This window comes from Geotrypetes seraphini, chromosome 7 (genome assembly GCF_902459505.1).
Source record: "Geotrypetes seraphini chromosome 7, aGeoSer1.1, whole genome shotgun sequence".
Lineage (NCBI taxonomy): Eukaryota > Metazoa > Chordata > Amphibia > Gymnophiona > Dermophiidae > Geotrypetes > Geotrypetes seraphini.
In genome coordinates this window covers 177,992,270-178,014,164 of record NC_047090.1, presented here as the reverse complement: position 1 = coordinate 178,014,164, position 21,895 = coordinate 177,992,270, and the positions used below count along the sequence as shown (strand labels likewise).

The 21,895-nt window shown below is 42.5% G+C and overlaps 1 protein-coding gene across 2 annotated transcripts in view; it reads left to right on the top strand.

The window, feature by feature from the left end:
* TDP1 (tyrosyl-DNA phosphodiesterase 1) overlaps nucleotides 1-21,895 on the top strand; it is a 172,985-nt gene that overhangs the window by 94,560 nt on the left and 56,530 nt on the right. For both annotated transcript variants that reach the window (XM_033952485.1, XM_033952484.1), the window contains one exon: nucleotides 10,575-10,677. In XM_033952485.1, the coding sequence (XP_033808376.1) occupies nucleotides 10,575-10,677 (103 nt within the window). The remainder of the gene's footprint in view (nucleotides 1-10,574; nucleotides 10,678-21,895) is intronic.

Here is a 21,895-nt window from a genome sequence, read left to right as displayed (position 1 = left end):
AAATAGCGGGCACAATCCAACATGTTTGCAACCTATCCTTGAAAACTGGTGAGGTACCAGAGGACTGGAAATTGGCAAATGTCACACCCATCTTCAAGAAGGGATCGAGGGGTGACCCCGGGAACTACAGGCCGGTGAGCCTGACTTCAATTATAGGGAAGATCTATGATCAAGGACGACATTTGCGAGCACATCGAGAGGAATGGCCTACTGAGAACAAGCCAGCATGGATTCTGTAAGGGAAGGTCGTGCCTAACGAACCTTCTGTACTTCTTTGAGGGAATAAGCAGTCGGGTGGACAATGGGGAGCTCATAGACATCATTTACCTCGACTTTCAAAAGGCTTTCGACAAGGTGCCACATGAAAGGCTGCTTAAGAAGCTGTGGAACCACGGGGTGGGAGGGGATGTGCACAGATGGATCAAGCACTGGTTGTCGGGTAGACTGCAGAGGGTTGGAGTAAAGGGTCAATATTCTGACTGGCGGGGAGTCACGAGCGGTGTGCCACAGGGATCGGTGCTGGGGCCTTTACTCTTTAACATATTCATCAATGACCTGGAAAAGGAGGCAAAATGTGAGGTTATAAAATTCGCAGACGATACCAAACTGTGCGGCAGAGTTAGGACCAGGGAGGAGTGTGAGGACATGCAAAGGGACCTGGACAAGCTGGAAGACTGGGCAAACAAATGGCAAATGCGCTTCAACGTGGACAAATGCAAGGTCATGCATATAGGGAAAAAGAACCCGTTGTTCAACTACAAATTGGGGGGGGGGGGGTATTGTTGGGAGACAGCAGACTCGAGAGAGACTTGGGTGTGCTGGTGGATGCATCACTGAAGCCATCTGCACAGTGCGCAGCAGCCTCGAAAAAAGCCAACAGGATGCTGGGAATCATAAAGAAGGGCATAGTAACCAGATCACGGGAAGTCATCATGCCATTGTATCGAGCGATGGTGCGTCCACATCTAGAATACTGCGTTCAGTATTGGTCGCCGCACCTCAAGAAGGACATGGCGGTACTTGAGAGAGTCCAAAGGAGAGCAACGAAAAAGGTAAGAGGGCTGGAACACTGCCCATACGCCGAGAGGTTGGATAGGCTGGGGCTCTTCTCTCTGGAGAAAAGGAGGCTCAGGGGAGATATGATAGAGACCTTCAAGATCATGAGGGGCATAGAGAGGGTGGATAGGGACAGATTCTTCAGACTGAAGGGGGCAACAAGTACGAGGGGGCATTCGGAGAAACTGAAGGGAGACAGGTTCAAAACAAATGCAAGGAAGTTTTTTTTCACACAAAGGGTCGTGGACACTTGGAATGCGTTACCGGAGGAAGTGATCAGGCAGAGTACGGTACAAGGATTCAAACAGGGATTGGATGGATTCCTGAGGGATAAAGGGATCGTGGGATACTGAGGGAGGAGCTGGGATGTAACACAAGTATAGGAAGTTACCCAGGTAATGAGTATAAACCAACCAGGTCGTGCATGTGCAAGACCGGAGGGCTAGGACTTCGATAGGAAGGCAGGACTTAAATGGGAAACCAAGGTGGCAAGGGAGCCCCTTCTGATGATTCAGACAGGTCTTGACCTGTTTGGGCCGCCGCGGGAGCGGACTGCTGGGCAGGATGGACCTGTGGTCTGACCCGGCAGAGGCACTGCTTATGTTCTTATGTTCTTAGGATAGTTGTACATGATAGCACCAGACCCTAGCCCAGGTTCTGATGGAGCTGGAAGCCCAAAGGAGCAGGAGGAAATTGCTGGATCATAATATAAAGCTGCTGAAAAATAGATTGACAGAGAATTTAGTGAAGAGGGTTTATTTTTTCATCGTCACTTGCCTTTGAACTAATCAATTTGAAATGGGGAAAGTCTGTGGAGTGCAGAAAAACAACTATTAAATTAAATAGATAACCACTGAAGAAAGAGGAGCTGAGGTGCAGTGCAAGGAAAACAGAGCAATAATACAAAGAGCCAAGTTAGAGAGAAGTAAACCAGCAAATTAATTTGCAGATATAGCACGAGCATAATAGTGGCTGATGAAAAAAAAAAGAATTAGTGTAGATTTCCTTCCTATTGGTAAAAGAGGTTCAGCAAATTTTATTTTCCTTATGTGCTAAAACTAACACCAGAGAGCCACTGGTTAATGTAGGATGGACATTATCGTTTGGGTGGGGGGGGGGGCAGTGGAGGGTTTTCTGTTTCCTGAGGCCACTTTTTAGAACGGCTCTAAAGTGCCCACAATTTGGTTGTTCCCATTAATGGTCATGTGCTAATTTCAAAATTAGCACATGGCCTTTAGCATGTGAGCCTTACCACCCCTTATTTTGTTAGGTGATAAGGGCTCCTGTACTGATCTTTATTTATTTATTCATTCAATTTTCTATACTATTCTCCCAAGGGAGCTCAGAAAGGTCTACTAATTTTTCCCTGTCTGTCCTGGTGGACTTGCAATCTATCTAATGTACCTGGGGCAATGGGGGGGGGGGGTGAATTAATTGACTTGCCCAGGGTCACAAGGAGCAGCATGGGTTTGAACCCACAACTTCAGGGTGCTGAGGCTGTAGCTTTAACCACTGTGCCACTCTATAAATCAAAATATAGTAAAAGTGAGCCAAGTATAGGGCAATCAAGCCATTGTGACATCACTGATGAGGTTGTCTCTCAGTCATTGGTGAAATGAGGCATTATGATGTCACAATACCAGCTCTGATTATCAGAGGCTGAAACTTCACAATATTCATTCAGTTTTCTATACTGTTCTCCCAAGGGAGCTCAGAATGGTTTACATGAATTTGTTCAGGTACTCAGCATTTTTCCCTGCCTGTCCCAGTGGGCTCACAATCTATCTAATATACGTGGAACAATTACAAAATGGAGCAGGGAAAGCAGTTATTTACAATGTCCAGTGTGACACGGACAAGAGGACATAGAATGTAGCTGAGGGGGGACAGGTCCAAGACGAATATCAGGAAGTTCTGTTTCACACAGCGAGTGGTGGACACCTGGAATGCTCTCCCAGAGGAAGTAATTGCAGAATCCACTGTTCTAGGATTTAAGGGTAAACTAGATGAACATCTCCTTAAGAGTGGCATAGAGTGATATGGGTAAGGGTAAATTAGATGCACATCTCTCTTGAGAAGCATACAGTAATATGGGGGACTAAAACTATGCCAGGGTACACCTGGTGGGGCCTCCGCATGTGCGGATCACCAGACTTGATGGACCCAGGGTCTGATTCGGAGATGGCAATTCTTATGTTCATCAGTATTAAAATGAGCCCTCTGATCGATGCCCATAACATCACTAGGGCATGCCTTAAATCTAGTGACGGCTGCTAAGGGCCCAAGGTTACCGACAAGTCTGCCATATTTTTTCTTTTTTAATGGGCACAGATGTGTGTGTGTTACACAAATATAATATCGGAAAAAAAAAATCACAATGCACCCCCCTCCACCCCCAAATAAAGAGGCAGGAGAGATGCCTACTCCCTCGGCCATCCAGACCCCTCCACACTCCTGATTACCCCCTCACACTCCCAACAACCCCCCCTCTCCCCATGAGGATCACGTCACCTGAACCCCCCCTCCCGACCTTCCTCCTGTGAAGATCGCAACCACCTGACACCATCACCCCCATGAGGATCATGGCCTCCCGGAAACCCCCCCCTCCCCCAAGAAGATCCATGGCATGAGAGATGTCCATTCCCTCCTGCCTCTGCCACTCGGCTCCCCCACCCCACTCTTGTACCTTATTTGGAAGTAGAGAGCAGGAGGGATGCCCCAAATGGCAGATCTTCCCCTTCCCAGTGTATCCTGGGATGCTTAAATTAACTGAATCTCAAATGACTAAATACTCAAATTTCATCATGTGATCAGAAAAAAATGCTTTCCACAGACTTTCAAATGTTTTTTTCAAAATTTTAGTTTTCTTGATAAATTTCTTGAAACAAAATAAAATAGTTTTTAACGTCCAGCATCTAATATCTAACAAGGCACTTCTGTTCTTGCCCAAGGTCACAAGGATCAGTATGGGTTTGAACCCACAACCTCAGGGTGCTGAGGCTGCAGCTTTCACAACTGTGCCACACTCTCCCCGCCACACTCTAATCCCGAGCTAATCAGCGCATGCCATTGTCCATATGCTAACTAGCGCAAGGCATACTTACTCTCTGCCCCAAAATACACCCCAGTGCTAAAAGTGCATTTTTTGCATGCGATTGACTTGCGCTGAGCTCAGAATTAGCGCATGATGCCAGAGCACACCCTGTGGCTGCAGATTTTAAGCGGCAGTAAGCACGTGCTAAGTTTATATAATACTGTCAGTTACTTGCACAACAGTATTTAGGAGTGAACATTTTCACTAGCAATAAATGCTTGCCCCTAAAGTTTGTTGTTCAAATAGCAACATATGCTACTATTCCATAATGGCTTTCTTACCCAACTTTGCCATTTGTAGAATACTGGCATGGTGCTCAATTCTTGTGCACCTTTTTGAATCTAGCCCAATGTGTAGATGATGCTTGAAAGTGAGTAACAGAAGCATTTAAAAATCCACTGTTATAGTCCTCCTCTGGTAAGCCACTAGTGGTTCCTGATAAAACTGTAATGGAGATAATTTGTTGATTTTGGTTCATTTTACTTGAGCAATATGAAAAGTATCCATCATATAAGGTAACACACAAGTAATTCTAGTGTTTTCTTCTCTAGATCCGTATTATAATTACCATTCCTGATGAAAGAAGCCCGTTTATAAGCCTGTCTAATCACAGTGATAGGTTGACCATGCTGGGGTAGATGTCCCTTCAAATCCTGGGCTCCCAAATGCAGACCCTTTTGCTGGGAACACAGTGCTGTGTTGAATGCTATAAGATGGTTTTAATATTGGGTGATGAACACCGTGGGGCTCATTTTTAAAAAATAATAGACATTAAGAAAACCACATAAACTGGCACTTGGGACATTTTAATTGCCAAAACATCCAAGTGCAGATTTATGAAACTAAGTTTTTAGATGTCATGCGGGGCATTCACCCTCCAGGACGTCTAAATGTTGAAGGGGCAGGAATTGGACAAGCTTAGCACTCGGATGTCTTGCTATGATAATCAAAACTTTTTCAAGATGTCCAGGGTGTCATTTGGACATTCAGAATTAGACCTGTTTTCAAAGTGTCTTAAGTGCCAAAAAAGTACTTAGGCTGACCAGATAATCACTAGAAGGATGAAAGCATGGCTCCCCCCCCCCCCCCCATCCCTCAAAGATGTGAATGAAACAGAACACACCTCCTTGTATGACTTGTCCTAGTAGAGCTGCAAGCAGGTGTCTAGAATAGCCTGGTGGGCAGTGTAGTGACCCATAGAGAGGGGGGATCCAGGCCCATATCCCACCCTACTTACTACATTTATAGTGGAAAGTACTACTGTACTGCCATATAGGTGACACCTGCAGACATAAAGGCCATTGGGGTGGTAGACAGGTGGGTATAGCAGGTTTTGGGGGAGTTTAGGATGGCTCACCATACGCTAAAAGGAGGTTCTGGTGAAATATGTACCTGGCATCCTTTATGTGAAGTTCACAGCAGTGCTCCTTAAGGTGCCTCACAGCCCTGTTGGCATGTCTGCGTGGCCAGTCCATTAAGACACTGGTCCCTCCCACATTCAAATGGGCTTGATTTGGACGTTTTTGTATTAAAAAATGGCCAAAACAATTAAAACATTCTAAGGGCCAAGACCTCTAAATAGGTCACTTCCGGGAAAAAAATTTGGATGCTTAGTGATTTCAAAAATGGACGTTTTCCACCCCAATTTTTGGACATCTTGCGGGAGACGTTGAGTCGGACTTGACATCCTATTGAAAATGACCCTCTGTGAATCTTGTCATTTAAGATAAGTGAATTTTAGATATGTTTGTTTAAAAACTAGTTTAATAGTTTTATTTGAAACTTGCTGTACTGCATAAAGCTAATGCATAGATCCCCCCGATCAAATACAGAAGGAAGAGGAAGACAGAGGCTGTGTTCATTCACATCAGGCTCCTATAATTCCGATTAAATAATACAATATTTGGTTTTTTATATTAGTCAGGTTTTTACAAACATCTGCTCAGTCTATTTTGGGATACTAGTCCTGGATTTTATTTCATTTTATTCAATTAGTTATTTTTATCTGTTTTGTTTGGATAAAGGCAACCTTTTGCTTCCCTGCACTTTTCAAGCAAGCACTGTTTCTCTCTGCTTTTGTTCTGAGCTGCTTCTATTGTACAATTAAAAAAAAAAAAGCCTCTAAAGATCTGCATCAATTGGATCATCAAAGGACATTGGGATCAGAAACTACAAAATAAAGAAATATTTATACATTTCTGACATTCTGCATTAAAATTCCAAATAATTTCATAGGAGTGATTATTACTACTATTTATCATTTATATTGCACTGAAAGGCATACGCAGTGCTGTACATATTGATATTTAATAGACGGTCCCTGCTCAGCAGAGCTTACGACTTAACTTGGACAGACATGGTGTTTAGGGTAAGGATGCAGAACCCAAAGTGAGAGGAGTTAGGAGTTGAAAGCAGTCTCGAAGAGGTGGGATTTTAACTGGGCCTTGAACCCTGCCAGAAATGGAAGCCTTCCTTAGGGATTCAAACAGTTTGATCCAAGCATACAGTGCAGCAAGATAGAAGGGACGGAGTTTGGAGTTGACAGAGGAAGAGAAGGGCACAGACAGGAGGGGAGGGGGAGAACATAGGGAGAAATAAGTAAAGAGAGAAAGTGAGGGACAGTCGAGTGAGTTTATTTTTGTAGGTCAGTAAGTGGAGTTTGAATTGTATTTGGAAGCAGATGAAGTAACTTTCTTGGACTGATGTCTCGGTATATAAAGCCAAGCCTTAGATTAGATTAGGGGTAAGGTGAATATAGCAATTCTCATGGAATACGAGTCTTGCAGCTGAATTCTGGACAGATTAGAGGGGAGCGAGATGTCTAAGTGGAAGGCCCGAGAATAGCAAGTTGCACTATTCTTAAGCGTGAGGTGATGAGGGCACGGACAAGGGTTTTGGTAATGTGCTCAGATAGGAAGGGTCGGATTCTGGTAATATTATAAAGGAAGAAGCAGGAGGTTATAATGTGGTGTTGTATCTGGGCAGTGAAGAAGAGAGAAAAGTCAAAGATTACCCCGAGATTGAGAGCAGACAAGACAGGGAGTATGAGCGTATTGTCCACAGAGAACAGGGGAAGCGGGGAGGTGGGTTTAGGTGGGAAGATGCGCAGCTCCATTTTAGCCATATTTAATTTTAGATGGTGACACATCCAGGCAGCAGTGTTAGACAGACTCTGGTCTGGGTTTGAGTAGACATATCTAGTGCTGAGAGGTAGATCTGGGAGTCGTCAGCATAGAGGTGATACTGGAAGCCATGGGAGGAGATAAGTAGTACTCCAAGTGAGCAAGTGTAGATTGAAAAAAGGAGTGATCCCAGGACAGAGCCTTGAGGTACACCAATCGATGGAGGGAAGGCTGTGGAGGAGGAACCACCGTTGCATACACTGAAGGTGCGATGGGAGAGATAGGAAGAAAACCAGGAGAGAACAGAGCCCTGGAATCCCAACAAGGACAGCGTATCAAGGAGTAAATGGTAATCAACAGTATCAAAGGCGACAGATAGATCGAGAAGGATGAGGATGGAGTTGGAGGTCTTTGGATCTGGCTAGGAACAGGTTCTTGGAAACTTGGTAAGGGCAGTTTCTCTGAAGTGAGGTGGGCAAAAGCCTGACTGAAGCAGATTCAGAATAGCTTGGGAGGAGAGGAAGTCCAGGTAAGTAACTTGGACAAGAAGGGGAGAAAGGAGATGGGGCGATAGCTGGAGGGGCATGTGGGCTCCAGTGAGGGTTTTTTGAGGAGGGGTGTAACAGTGGCATGCTTGAAGACATCAGGGACAGTTGCAATGGAGAGCGATAGGTTAAGGATGTGACAAATAGGAGGAATGACAGCAGGTGAGAGAGTGCTGAGTAGGTGAGTAGGAATTGGATCAGAGGAGCAGGTAGTGAGTTTGGAGGATGAGGGAAGATGTGCAGTGTTATCCATAATTACAGAGAAGGAGGAGAGGGTGGCAAGTCATTTGATTTGATTTAATCTCCGGTGAACAGAAGTGCCTTGTTAGATATTAGATGCTGGACGTTAAAAACTATTTTATTTTGTTTCAAGAAATTTATCAAGAAAACTAAAATTTTGAAAAAACATTTGAAAGTCTGTGGAAAGCATTTTTTTCTGATCACATGATGAAATTTGAGTATTTAGTCATTTGAGATTCAGTTAATTTAAGCATCCCAGGATACACTGGGAAGGGGAAGATCTGCCATTTGGGGCATCCCTCCTGCTCTCTACTTCCAAATAAGGTACAAGAGTGGGGTGGGGGAGCCGAGTGGCAGAGGCAGGAGGGAATGGACATCTCTCATGCCATGGATCTTCTTGGGGGAGGGGGGGGTTTCCGGGAGGCCATGATCCTCATGAGGGTGATGGTGTCAGGTGGTTGCGATCTTCACAGGGGGAAGGTCGGGAGGGGGGGTTCAGGTGACGTGATCCTCATGGGGAGAGGGGGGGTTGTTGGGAGTGTGAGGGGGTAATCAGGAGTGTGGAGGGGTCTGGATGGCCGAGGGAGTAGGCATCTCTCCTGCCTCTTTATTTGGGGGTGGAGGGGGGTGCATTGTGATTTTTTTTTTTTCGATATTATATTTGTGTAACACACACACATCTGTGCCCATTAAAAAAGAAAAAATATGGCAGACTTGTCGGTAACCTTGGGCCCTTAGCAGCCGTCACTAGATTTAAGGCTTGCCCTAGTGATGTTATGGGCATCGATCAGAGGGCTCATTTTAATACTGATGAACATAAGAATTGCCATCTCCGAATCAGACCCTGGGTCCATCAAGTCTGGTGATCCGCACACGCGGAGGCCCCACCAGGTGTACCCTGGCATAGTTTTAGTCCCCCATATTACTGTATGCTTCTCAAGAGAGATGTGCATCTAATTTACCCTTACCCATATCACTCTATGCCACTCTTAAGGAGATGTTCATCTAGTTTACCCTTAAATCCTAGAACAGTGGATTCTGCAATTACTTCCTCTGGGAGAGCATTCCAGGTGTCCACCACTCGCTGTGTGAAACAGAACTTCCTGATATTCGTCTTGGACCTGTCCCCCCTCAGCTACATTCTATGTCCTCTTGTCCGTGTCACACTGGACATTGTAAATAACTGCTTTCCCTGCTCCATTTTGTCGAATCCTTTCAGTATTTTGAAAGTCTTGATTAGATCCCCTCGCAGTCTCCTCTTCTCAAGGGAGAACAATCCCAGTCTCCTAAGTCGTTCCTCGTAGTCCAGGTTCTCCATACTTTTCATTAGCTTTGTTGCTCGTCTCTGCACCCTCTCGAGGTCATTTGCATGGTAGTTGAAGAATGTACAAACACCCAGAAAACCACATGGTGAGCCATTGTGTATATTGGGTTGGCACTAAACCAGTACAAACTGGTTTAGCGACGATCATTAGACAATCGGAGAGTTTAGTGCATCTGGGCCTCTGTTCAGTTTTAAATGGTGGTGAGACATCAGGAAGGCTGAGACCATTCCCAGCACTACTGATGCAGAACGAGGGATCCTTCCTTCACCCCAGTTCCTGTTCGTTATCACAAACAGTGTGATTTCTTTCACCAAGAAAACTCCCTCTCAGCTGCGGTCATTAAAGCATCTAGAAAATCTTCCATTCAGCACTGTTACTGCTTCAAATGGGTGAAACTTTCTTCCTGCATTCTTTGGAACCTGTCACCTGTCCATTTCCATCCATACTGGGCTACCTTTTTTACCTCTCTATTTCCCGGTCTAAAAATCAATTCAGTTTGTATGCATGATGTAGGGGGTCTCTGATTTATGAAGGGCAGGCGGTACCATTGCATCCATACCAGAAAAGAAGGGGTGCTTTAACCAAATGGTGTACATCTCTTCTCTAATTTGATATGATCCTGACTGCAGGATTATACTGGCTAGTGAAGATCCTGGAAGGATCCTTACATACTTATATACCATTATGATCCATTCTAAAAGGTGATGGTCCAATCAAAGATTACGTCGAGCCGGCCTCCTAAAATCTAGCAGGAGGCTAAGGAATGGTTGCCTGAGGTGTGTCCATGGCACTCCAGAGGGTGGAGCATAAGTACACGAAAAAAGGGAAGCCACTCATGCTTAGTGTTTCAGCTTTCTAGAGGTCGGTTTTTAATAACACTGATGCATGTATGTTCCCTTTATAAAATAGGCTGCCATTCTTATATGCTCATGTGCATAATGACTATAGTTGGTGAAAGAGGCAGCTCTTGCATGAACAGCTTATTTTTATATGTATTATAAAAAGATCCCTTAAATTTGGTACGCAATGTTTGCTGAAAATAAAGAACTGGCCTTCAGTGTTCATCTCTGAGCAGAAAATTGCTCTATTTTGCTTAGAAAAAAAAAAGATGATTTTAGCCTTTTCAGTACATTATGCTAATATTTGCTGAGAAATAATGTTCGTGCCTCATGGCACTCTCATCTCTTTCTAGTGCTAATCTTTCTAAAGCTGCTTGGGGATCTCTGGAAAAGAATGGAACCCAGTTGATGATCCGTTCCTATGAACTCGGAGTCCTTTTCCTGCCTTCAGCATTTGTAAGTTTGTACAGTAAAATGGCAGCATTTATTGTCCTTTAGCTAATTGGTTTGGGATTGCATTACTTTGGAGCAGGATTGTACTCCCTTAGATCTGTTGTACATATGTATAGTCAGAGGCAATAGAACATCTTTTTGGTTGGAGGAGTCAAACAAACCAGTCATTTGCCCTGCCCCTAAGCTCTACTGTCTGAAAATAAGGCAGTGTCTTATATTAATTTTGGGTCCAAAGAACACACTAGGGCTTATTTTCAGGGTAGGTCTTATTATTTTCATGTCCAATGATCAGCTCTCCCTTCCTCTCCTTCACCCCAATTCTTTCTCTTTCCTTTCTCTCCCTCACATGTGCAACATCTTTCCTCCCCCTCTCACCCATCCCCTTGTGCCTTCCCTCTGCAGCATCTTTCTTTCCCTCCCTCCCATCCCTCATTCAGTAGAACCTTTGCACAGCTTCTATCCCTCCCTTCCTCCTATGCAGCAGAACCCTTGAGCAAGCATCTTTCTATCTTTCGCTCCCTCCCAACCCCCCCACGCAGCCAAACCCCCGCTGACCCTATCATCTTTTCATCTCTCCCCGCCGACCTTCCCACCGCAGAGACCGACATATCTCCCTCCTAACAGCAGCGTCAATAGCACTCTACACAGGCTGCTTCTCTGCCTTCTCCCGCCAGAGTCTTCCTTGTGCCGTGTTGCTGATGACATCAACAGTGATGTGGCAGAGGGAATCACCAGCGGGAGAAGATAGCGAAGCAGCCTGAGTTCTGCCGACACTGCTGTTAGGAGTGAGGATGGTCAGTGAGGTTCAGATGGGAGGGAGAGATAGAAAGATGGGAGAGTCAGAGGGGCCTTGGCTGCGCGGCGGGGGCAGGGGGAAGCGCTGCTGCTGGCGAATCCGGGGACATTCGGGTTAGTCTTCCGGGGTTGTTATAACTACATAGGTCTTATTTTCAGGGAAACACAGTAGTTGGTGACGCTGTGTGAAGCAGAATATTGCTGTGGCCCCTCCCATCCTGCTGCCTAGATGCATAGTTCCTGTGCATTATAGCTTGGTGCTGTAACCTTTACAATCTCTAGGCTGGTTACTGAAGGGAATAAATTTGGAGACTGTATTATGGTATGCTGGATTTAAAGTTTCAAGTTTATTTCTATTTAATATACCGCCTATCTTGAAGTCTAAGCAGTTTACAATAAAATTAAAAATATAATTAAAAGGGTAATAAAAACAGAGACTGAGTGGAGTAGAACGGGTACAAGTGAATCGATTTTTCACACCGTCAAAAATTGCAAAGACTAGGGGACAAATATTTTTTCACTCTGAGAATAGTTAAGCTCTGGAACGCATTGCCTGAAGTTGTGTTAAAAGTGGATAGTGTAGCTGATTTTAAGAAAGGTTTGGACAGATTCCTGGAGGAAAAGTCCATAGTCTGTTATTAAGACATGGGGGAAGCCTCTGCTTGCCCTGGATCGGTAGTATGGAATGTTACTAATCTTTGGGGTTCCAGAATTTTTTGTTACTCTTTGGGATTCCGGAGTCTTGCTATTCTTTAGGATTCTGAATGGAATGTTGCTACTCTTTGGGTTTTGGCCAGGTACTAGTAACCTGGATTGGCGACCATGAGAACGTGCTACTGGGCTTGATGGACCATTGGTATGACCCAGTAAGGCTATTTTTATGTTCTTAATAGAAGAAACAATACTAGATACAAAATGAATGTGATAATAAATTTACAATATAAAAAAAAAGGAAAATAGGAGAGGAAAATGGGAAGAATGAGGTAATAAAAAGACTGGAGACTGTATAATGCTGGATTGATTTTGGCACTGCAGAGATTTTTTTTGGATGTGTGTTGTGTTTGTATTTGTGACCTATGATATCCATGGTTATTTATTTGTAAACTTCCTAGTTATAGGCAGTATATAAATATTTAAAATAAATAAATATACACTTCTCCCTCTGTATTCGCGGTTTCAATAATCGTGGTTTTTAGCTTGCTGGCTCCTCCCCCCAAATTACGTCAGCTTACAGAGAAAATCGCTGATTCCCAGCACTTTCTTCACCGGGTGTTGACTCTCCTTCGGGAACAGGCCAGGTCTCCCACCATGTTATTTGCGGTTTCACCCTATTCACGATGGTTTATAATAGAAAAAAGCGAATAACATATGAAAAAGTTATTCGCGGTTTTTCTGTATTTACGGTTCAGTTAATCCCCTATCAAAGCGAATATGGAGGGAGAAGTGTAGGTCATAAGAACATTAGAGTTGCCCTACTGGGACAGACCGAAGGTTCATCAAATCCAGTTTTCTGTTTCTAACAGTGGCCAACCCAGGTCACAAGTACCTGGCAAGATCTCAAGGAGAAAAACAAATTTTATGCTGCTTATCCTAGGAATAAGCAGTAGATTTCCCCCAAATCCTTCTTAATAATAGCTAATGAGTTATATTCAGGTAAAGCAGGTGATTTATTTGTCCCCAGGGAGCTTAAGGTCTAGGTTTGTATTTGGATTAGGTGACTGGCCAAGGATTATAAGGAGCCATAGTTGGATTTGAGATGGGATTCCCTGGTTTTCATCCTGCTGCTCTAATCATTAGACTATTTGTCCACTTCACTGTAGATGGCAGTGAAATGAAATATATTTTCATGCTGCTCTTCCATGGAGCTTGATATGATATTTCATTTTACTCCTCCAGCTTAAGAATGTAGCTGTTTTACTGAGGGTTTATGTTTTTTGTAAGTATTTTTGATCACTTCTGAGTAGTTTTTATACAGTGGTCCTGTTTTTCCATTCTCCTTAGGAATAACGACTTTGATTATTTGTGTGAAATTTCCCTATTGTCTTGAAAATTACCCTGTTGAAACTTTACCAGAACCTGATCACTGGTAACAGAAAATCTATATACAGTTCCAGAAAAGGGAAATAAAAGGATAACACACAAATAGGACAAGAGGAGAGAGAGGAAGGGAAAATAAAACAGTCTTCACCTTGAACCCACCAGGAACTTAGACCTTGCATCAGAAGCACATAATTGATGTGGAGAGAAGTGGCCAGAACACAGAACTCTTTTACTAAGCAGCGCTAAGAGACTTAGCATGTCCTTACATAGGACTTTTCGCCGCGCTAATCCCCTTTTTAGTGCAGCTGTCAAAAAGAGCTTTTTTATTTTCTTTATTGACTTTTTGGCTGTGTTAATATTAGCATTAATATATGGCCACTGGAAAAAATTGCCAAGGGAGCAGTTACCGTATATACTCAAATATAAACCGATCCGAATATAAACCAAGGTAACAATTTTCCCCTTAAAAGGGGGGGGGGAGGGAAAAAAGGTTGACTCGAATATACACCGAGATTTGAAATTTGGGTGACCATGTTGTGACCTCAATGTCCTGCCAGCGGAAGAAAACCTGTCCCACTTTTTACTCCAGTGTAGCATGCGTAGTCTCCTATACTGGGCTGCCATTGGGGCAGGGAGGAGAAAGAGTACTGGTGTTGAAAGGAAAGGGGCAAGTATAGGAGACCTAGGAGTATGTTAAATGGGCATCCTAAATAAGCCATGCAAGAGTAATAATGACAAGACAGCTTCCTTAACACTGTACATTTTAGGGAGATTCTTCTACATAATCCTGTTTCTTATCCTTATTGACCTTCTCAAACCAAACCCAGTCCTCTCCCCTGATGACCAGCTCACTTGTACACTATTTTCTGGACCGTGGAATGGCTAATGTCAAGTTCTTTTGAGATCTTTTTAAATCCCTTACCAGACTTAAGCTGCTACAATCTCTTTTCTGAAGGCCTCAGCAGCTCTTTTGATCTTGCCATAGTGTTCACTCTTACCGCAGCAAGAACACACCAAACTAAATGTCTGAGGTTTAAGTAGGGCAAACCTCCTTCAGAATGCTGAGTAACGATGTTCTAATCATGTGCACCTGATGTGATACAACTGTGTGTCATTTGATCCACTTTAAGTGGGAGGATATGTGGGGGTGTCCTAATTTATTCCTCAGTTAGAATAGACATTTTTCTGGATATTTTTAGTTTCTTGAGTAAATGAAGGAAAATTTTTGTTGTTTACCTGCAATTACATCACTTTCTTTTCCAGAGATTAAAAAAAAAAAAGATTTGACATCGCTATGTGAATATTTCTTAAGAAAGAACTGAATATTTCATGGGGCATCCTAATTTTGCCACATGACTGTAGGGAAGAGGTAGCCTGTTCCTGTCACAGGTGAGGAGAAATAAACAAGCAAAAAGTTAGTCTTTGTTCTCAGGAATTCTCTCTGTGGTCTGCACTTGGAGGTCCACAGCATGCTCTGGATCTCAAAAACAAGACAGCATAAACAGCAACTTTCTGGCCTGGAGTCCCAGAGTTAAATTCTGTCCTTCAGTATTCAAAACTGGCCTAACGTAGCCCTAAAATCTTAAGTTAAACTTTTCAGCAGGTGTGGGGGAGGGAGGATCCAAGATAAATGGCCTACATTAGAAGAGCTCATGCGGCTTACACTTCTGTGATGGAGGCATGGGGAGAAGAATTTTCTGTTCTCAGAGCCTCCTTGTTTTGTCCTGCTATAAGGCTTTTTGACTTCCTTCTCTCTTTCTGACCTTTGCCCTCCTGACTCAGCAAGCTACCTAAGCTATTCCATGACTTAACGTAGACTCGTTTTCAGCCTCAGAGGCAGTGTCCCTAAGGAAATCCTGCCTTGTACCACTCACTCCCTTAAATATGCCTTTTTCCCTGTGAAACTCTGAAAGATGAATCACAAAATCTTATTTTCCTTCTCAGTGATCGGCATACTTGATACACTATGTAATGTCAACTTACCTCGCTTGCATCAAATATTTGAGCCATCTCAACTGCTGCAGACAATTCATGGTATATTTTCCTTAAAAGATGCTAGTGGCTCTGCACATTGAGTAGCTTCAGAAGCACATCCAGGTCTGGCTAACCCAAGGAGTTCACAAAGGGCTCCTTTTACAAAGTCATGGTGATGATTGGCCAGTGTGGCAAATGCAATGAAGCCCATAGGCATTTAATATGATTTGGTGAATTTGCTGCAGGAATTGCTACCGTGGCTTTATAAAAAGTGCCAGTAGTTCTTCTGCAAAATGAGACTTGTCCATTTGGTTTATACTTCTTCTTGCTTTTACTTCAGCTAATCCTATATTGCTGTACTATTAATTTCTTATGTTTGTGAAATTATCCTGTTTTAGTCATATCCGGTGATGCTGCTAACACACCATTCTTTATTGCATGCTATAGATCTTCCTTAATATCAAATTAAAAATTTTTTTTCTAGATTTAAACTATCCTTTGGGTCTTTTGCACATGGACAGAGCTAAATATACTATCTGATTCACATCCTGATCAAGCCTTTATAAACAATAAACCAGTCACCTCTTAGGTGTTTCCTTTCCAAGGTAAACATTTTCAGTTCCGGTCTTTGGTTTGTGAAATGTTCCAGTCTCCTAATTAACTTTGCTAGGAATAAAATGCCAGATTTTCATTTGGTAGAGTGTTGAGTTTCTGTGTTCTTTTATTCATCTATCCATATAACCACCTTCCTACCACCTGAGCCTCAGCACTCCTGTTTAAATAGCTCAGTTCCGCTTGCATTAGCAACTAGCAAAGGACTTTTGGTCTGTTAGTAAGAGGAAATAAATAGCTCAGTTATATAATCGGAAATATTTTAAACTCTGGGAGCAGTTTTAAATGACCTATTTGGTACTTTTTTTTTTTTTAATACATTATTATTATTATTGTAGACTGCCTCTCCAACTAATTAGGTTATCCGAAGTAGTGTATGGCATTAAAAATAAACCACACAACAAACAAATCTATATAACCTCATATATGATTAGAACATATAGGGCTCCTTTGCGCTAGCGGTTTTAGCGCATTAGCCACTACCGCCTCCTTTTAAACAGATGGTAGTTTTTCGGCTAGCGTGTGCTAATCTTGTGTGTGTGCTAAAAACGCTAGTGCACCTTCCTAAAAGTAGACCATAGTTTGTTTGTTGTTACTGGAACTAAGAACATAAGAATAGCCTTACTGGGTCAGACCAATGGTCCATCAAGCCCAGTAGCCGTTCTCACAGTGGCCAATCCAGGTCCCTACTACCAGGCCAAAACCCAAGGAATAGCAACATTCCATTCCGAATCCTAAAGAATAACAAGATTCCGGAATCCCAAAGAGTAACAAAATATTCAGGAACCCCCAAAGAGTAGCAACATTCCATTCAGAATCCTAAAGAATAGCAAGATTCCGGAACCCCAAAGAGTAACAAGATTCTAGAATCCCAAAGAGTAGCAACATTCCATGCTACCGATCCAGGGCAAGCAGCGGCTTCCCCCATGTCTTTCTCAATAACAGACTATGGACTTTTCCCCCAAGAACTTGTCCAAACCTTTCTTAAAACCAGCTACGTTAACAGCTCTTACTTACCACAACCTTTGGCAACATGTTCCAGAGCTTAACTATTCTCTGAGTGAAAAAAATATTACCTCTTGTTGATTTTAAAATTTATTTCTCTGGAAGTTTGAGCGTCCCGTTGTCGTAATTTTTGACGGAGTAAAAAAATCGATCCACTTGGGTATTTTACACCAGTCAGGATTTTGTATACTTCAGTCATGTCTCCCCTTATCCATCTCTCTTCCAAGTTGAAGAGCCTTAACTTTTTTAGTCTTTCCTACTACAAGAGGAGTTCCATCCCCTTTATCATAGAAACATAGAAACATGACGGCAGATAAAGGCCAAATGGCCCATCTAGTCTGCCCATCCGCAGTAACCATTACCTCTTTCTCTCTCTGAGAGATCCCACTTGCCTATCCCAGGCCCTCTTGGTTGCTCTTTTTTGAACCTTTTCTAGTTCTACTATATCTTTCTTGAGATAAGGCAACCAGAATTGAACGCAGTGCTTAAGTTGAGGTAACACCATGGAGTGATACAGAAGCATTATAACATTCCTGGTCTTTTTAAATAATTCCTAGCATATTGTTTGTTTGTTTTTTGGCCACCGCAAAAGGTTTTATCGTATCTGATCTGATCTAATCTAATCTGAATTTTTCTATTGCGCTTTTCCAGTACAAGTTCAAGGTGATTTATAAGCTAAGAGGTGTATATAATGATATGGGGAATTACAGTTACATTAACTTATTAAGTAAAGGTTACATAATTGCGGGAAGATATCATGTACAGGGTCAATCCAGATTCACAGTTAAGAAGTTCTTAAAGGAAATGGGGAATTATAGATTTGTTATTTTGGAAGAACAGTTTACACAATTATAAGATGTCAGGAATAGATTCAGCTGAACTGAAGGAATGTGCTTCCTTCCTATCTAAGTCAGCCTTACAGAGATTTAAATCCCAATTAAAAACAGACAATTATACTGAGACTTGCGGTGGTTCTTCCTCTAGTGGGACCTGCCAGACCCATCTATAGCCTCCTTCCCTCCTCCTCTTTCCTTTAATACTGTTGCATATTATAGTTCACTATGATATGCAAGTCAATGAAGCCGTCCAAACAATGTGCGGCGGCAGCAAAAAGGGCAAACAGAATGCTAGGAATAATTAAGAAGGGGATCACAAACAGATCAGAGAAGGTTATCATGCTGCTGTACCGGGCCATGGTACGCCCTCACTTGGAATATTGCGTCCAGCACTGGTCGCCGTACATGAAGAAAGACACGGTACTACTCGAAAGGGTCCAGAGAAGAGCGATTAAAATGGTTAAGGGGCTGGAGGAGTTGCCATACAGTGAGAGATTAGAGAAACTGGGCCTCTTCTCCCTCGAACAGAGGAGATTGAGAGGGGACATGATCGAAACATTCAAGATACTGAAGGGAATAGACTTAGTAGATAAAGACAGGTTGTTCACCCTCTCCAAGTTAGGGAGAACGAGAGGGCACTCTCTAAAGTTAAAAGGGGATAGATTCCGTACAAATGTAAGGAAGTTCTTCTTCACCCAGAGAGTGGTGGAAAACTGGAACACTCTTTCGGAGGCTGTTATAGGGGAAAACACCCTCCAGGGATTCAAGACAAAGTTAGACAAGTTCCTGCTGAACCAGAACATACGTAGGTAAGGCTAGTCTCAGTTAGGGCTGGTCTTTGACCTAAGGGCTGCCTTGGGAGCGGACTGCTGGGCACGATGGACCATTGACTGACCCAACAGCAGCAGTTCTTATGTTCTTATATCATGCCTCCCTTCCTTCCTTTCCCAATGTCAGTGACGCCCAGATCTTTTTCTTAGGCGGTAACTCCCAAGGTGGACCCTAGCATCTGGTATCTATGATTTGGGTTATTCTTCCCAATGAACATCACTTTGTACATATCCACATTAAATTTGATCTGCCATTTGGACACCCAGTCTTCCAATTTCCTATGGTCTGCCGCAAAATTTTCACCATCTGCATGCATTTTAACAACTTTGAACAGTTTAATGTCATCTGCAAATTTAATCACCTCACTCGTTTCAATTTCCAGATCATTTATAAATAAGTTAAATAGCACTGGTCCCAGAACAGATCCCTGTGGCACTCCACCATGTACCCTCTTCCATTGAGAAAAATGGCTATTTAACCGTACCCTCCATTTTCTATCCAATAACCAATTCCTAATCCACAACTGAACTTTACCTCCTATCCCATGGCTCTTTAATTTTCTCAGGAACAGCATTTTTTTACCTCTCGGAAGGATATTGAATGAATATCAGCTATGAAAATCTCTTTCGTAGCAGTATGGGATTTCTGATTGGCCGCTGGAAATAATAGAAGCGGGGCTTACAACAATAGATATTTCCTGCTAGAACATCTGTGGCTGCCAGAGCCATTTCTTCAAATTAGAGTTTGACATTTGGATGCAACATAGTGTATGGCAGCGCTGAGCTTTTTTGGTTGTGAGGTCCCCTGATGCAGCTTTGACCAGTGAAACGGGGATTCCCTGTTGAGACAGGAGTCGGTGCAGCCGGAGCCAACGGGCATGCTGAAAATATTTAAAGCTAAGCTCCGGCAGCACAGATAAATCTTGGTTTGAAAATAATGAACTATGCCGATTTGTCTATCTCTTTTTAAGAATTGGTTGCCAACTGTAGTGGTAGTTTTTGAATGAATGCATTTGTACGGACTGAGTTTGTGAAGATTTCTAAGAAGATTTTGAGTGTGATGGTGGAGTTTTTTTAGGGCCCATTATACCTTAACTGTGGCCCTTTTTTTCTCCATTAGAGACTCAAAGTAGCAGGAGGAGAATGCTATATCAAAAAGCCCAAATAAAAGTAGCAATCTGCCTTTATTTCAAAAAGCAAAGTTCAACTGTCCAAAATATTTGCTCCTGGATTATAGGAAGATTGTTGCACATTAATAATAATAATAATAATAAAAAGATTCTGAATTTCTTGTTTAAAGAATGATTGTTGGATTCTGTTGGTTTCTCTTTTATATAACCATACTTTTGTGACAGTGGAAGGTAATAAGTGGAATGCACCAGTTTTAAATCCAATGAAATGTTTACCAGCAGTTGGCAAGCTCATAATTGACCTATCCACAGAGTTTGAAAAATATATATGGTGAAATGAAAGGCTATATCAATTCCTAAATGGACCTGGTTAGGGGATGAGAGAGGGCAGGCAAAAGAATGATCTGAATAGCAGCAATTAATATCAAAATATATATTTCCCTTTACTAATAAGTTCTAGGTCAGGGGTCTCAAAGTCCCTTCTTGAGGGCCACAATCCAGTCGGGTTTTCAGGATTTCCTCAATGAATATGCATGAGATCTTTGTGCATGCACTGCTTTCAATGCATATTCATTGGGGAAATCCTGAAAACCCGACTGGATTGCGGCCCTCAAGGAGGGACTTTGAGATCCCTGTTCTAGGTGGAGTACAAAATTTAAAATTCAGAAAGTAAAATAAAAATATATCTCCCAAAACACAAAATTATAAATAAAAGATACAAATTACATAACAGTAGATATCTATGAACCTTAGGAGAGTGTGGCGTAGTGTTAGAGCTACAGCCTCAGCACCCTGAGATTGTGGGTTCAAAACCCCACACTATTCCCTATGACCCTGGGCAAGTCACTTAATCCTCCACTCCCCAGGTACATTAGATAGATTGTAAGCCCACCGGAAACATATAGGGAAAATGCTTGAAGTACTGTTTTGTATAACTACTAAAAGGCAATATACAAGTCCTAATCCCTTAACCCAGTGGTTCTCAAATCTGTCCTGGGGACCCCCCAGCCAGTCGAGTTTTCAAGATATCCCTAATGAATATATATGAGAGAGATTTGCATATAATGGAAGTGACAGGTATGCAAATCTCTCTCATGCATATTCATTAAGGATATCTTGAAAACCCGACTGGCTGGGGGGGTCCCCAGGACAGGGTTGAGAACCACTGCCTTAACCCCTTAAATCTAGCATAATTGCAACATCTATATTGTAAAAGGTCAATTAAAATAGTTTTGAAACATCTTCATTAAACGATAAAAACTCGTAAGTCTGCTGTTAATCTTAGTATTGTTTAGATCAGTGGTTCCTAAAACCTGCCTGAGGGCTCCAGGTTTTCAGGATATCCACTATGAATATTCATAAGAGAGATTTGCATGTATTGCCTCTGCAGATCTCTCTACGGATGTAGACTTAGGAACAACACCGTAAAATATTCCTTATGGAAGGAGTGGTGAATGGATGGAGAAGCCACTCAGAGGAAGTAATGGAGACCATCAACAGTTGCAGATCCCAAGGAAACATGGAATAATCTGCCTTATCTTTCTTATGAGTTTTTGCAAACTGCCATAATATTTTCCAAATTGCAGCATTTCAGGTCAATATATTCAAAATGTAGATGAACGGTGTGGTCCTTTTGAAGAGCATTAAAATCCGTTGGGTGAAACGTTAAGGGATCCTGTTTCTATGGTTCCAAAGTCAGTGAAACTGATTTTATTCATTCTTATGTCTACTTTCTGGGTATTATGTAACAGAGTTCGTGCCAAGAAAAGCTTGTGTGTTGCTTAGCAACAGTACCTCTGAATTCCCAGTATTTATCCAGGTGCCTAGAATAAAATTATGCTCAGAGCCTTTTCCTTTACAAATAACTGAATGGCTTAAGGGTCACTTCCAATTACAGTTGCATGATGCATGTAACAATTTAGGAAAGCTGTCATGACATCGAAGGAAGACTGTAGGACTGGTTCAGTGATATGAGAATATTAATAAATCATACGTGTTT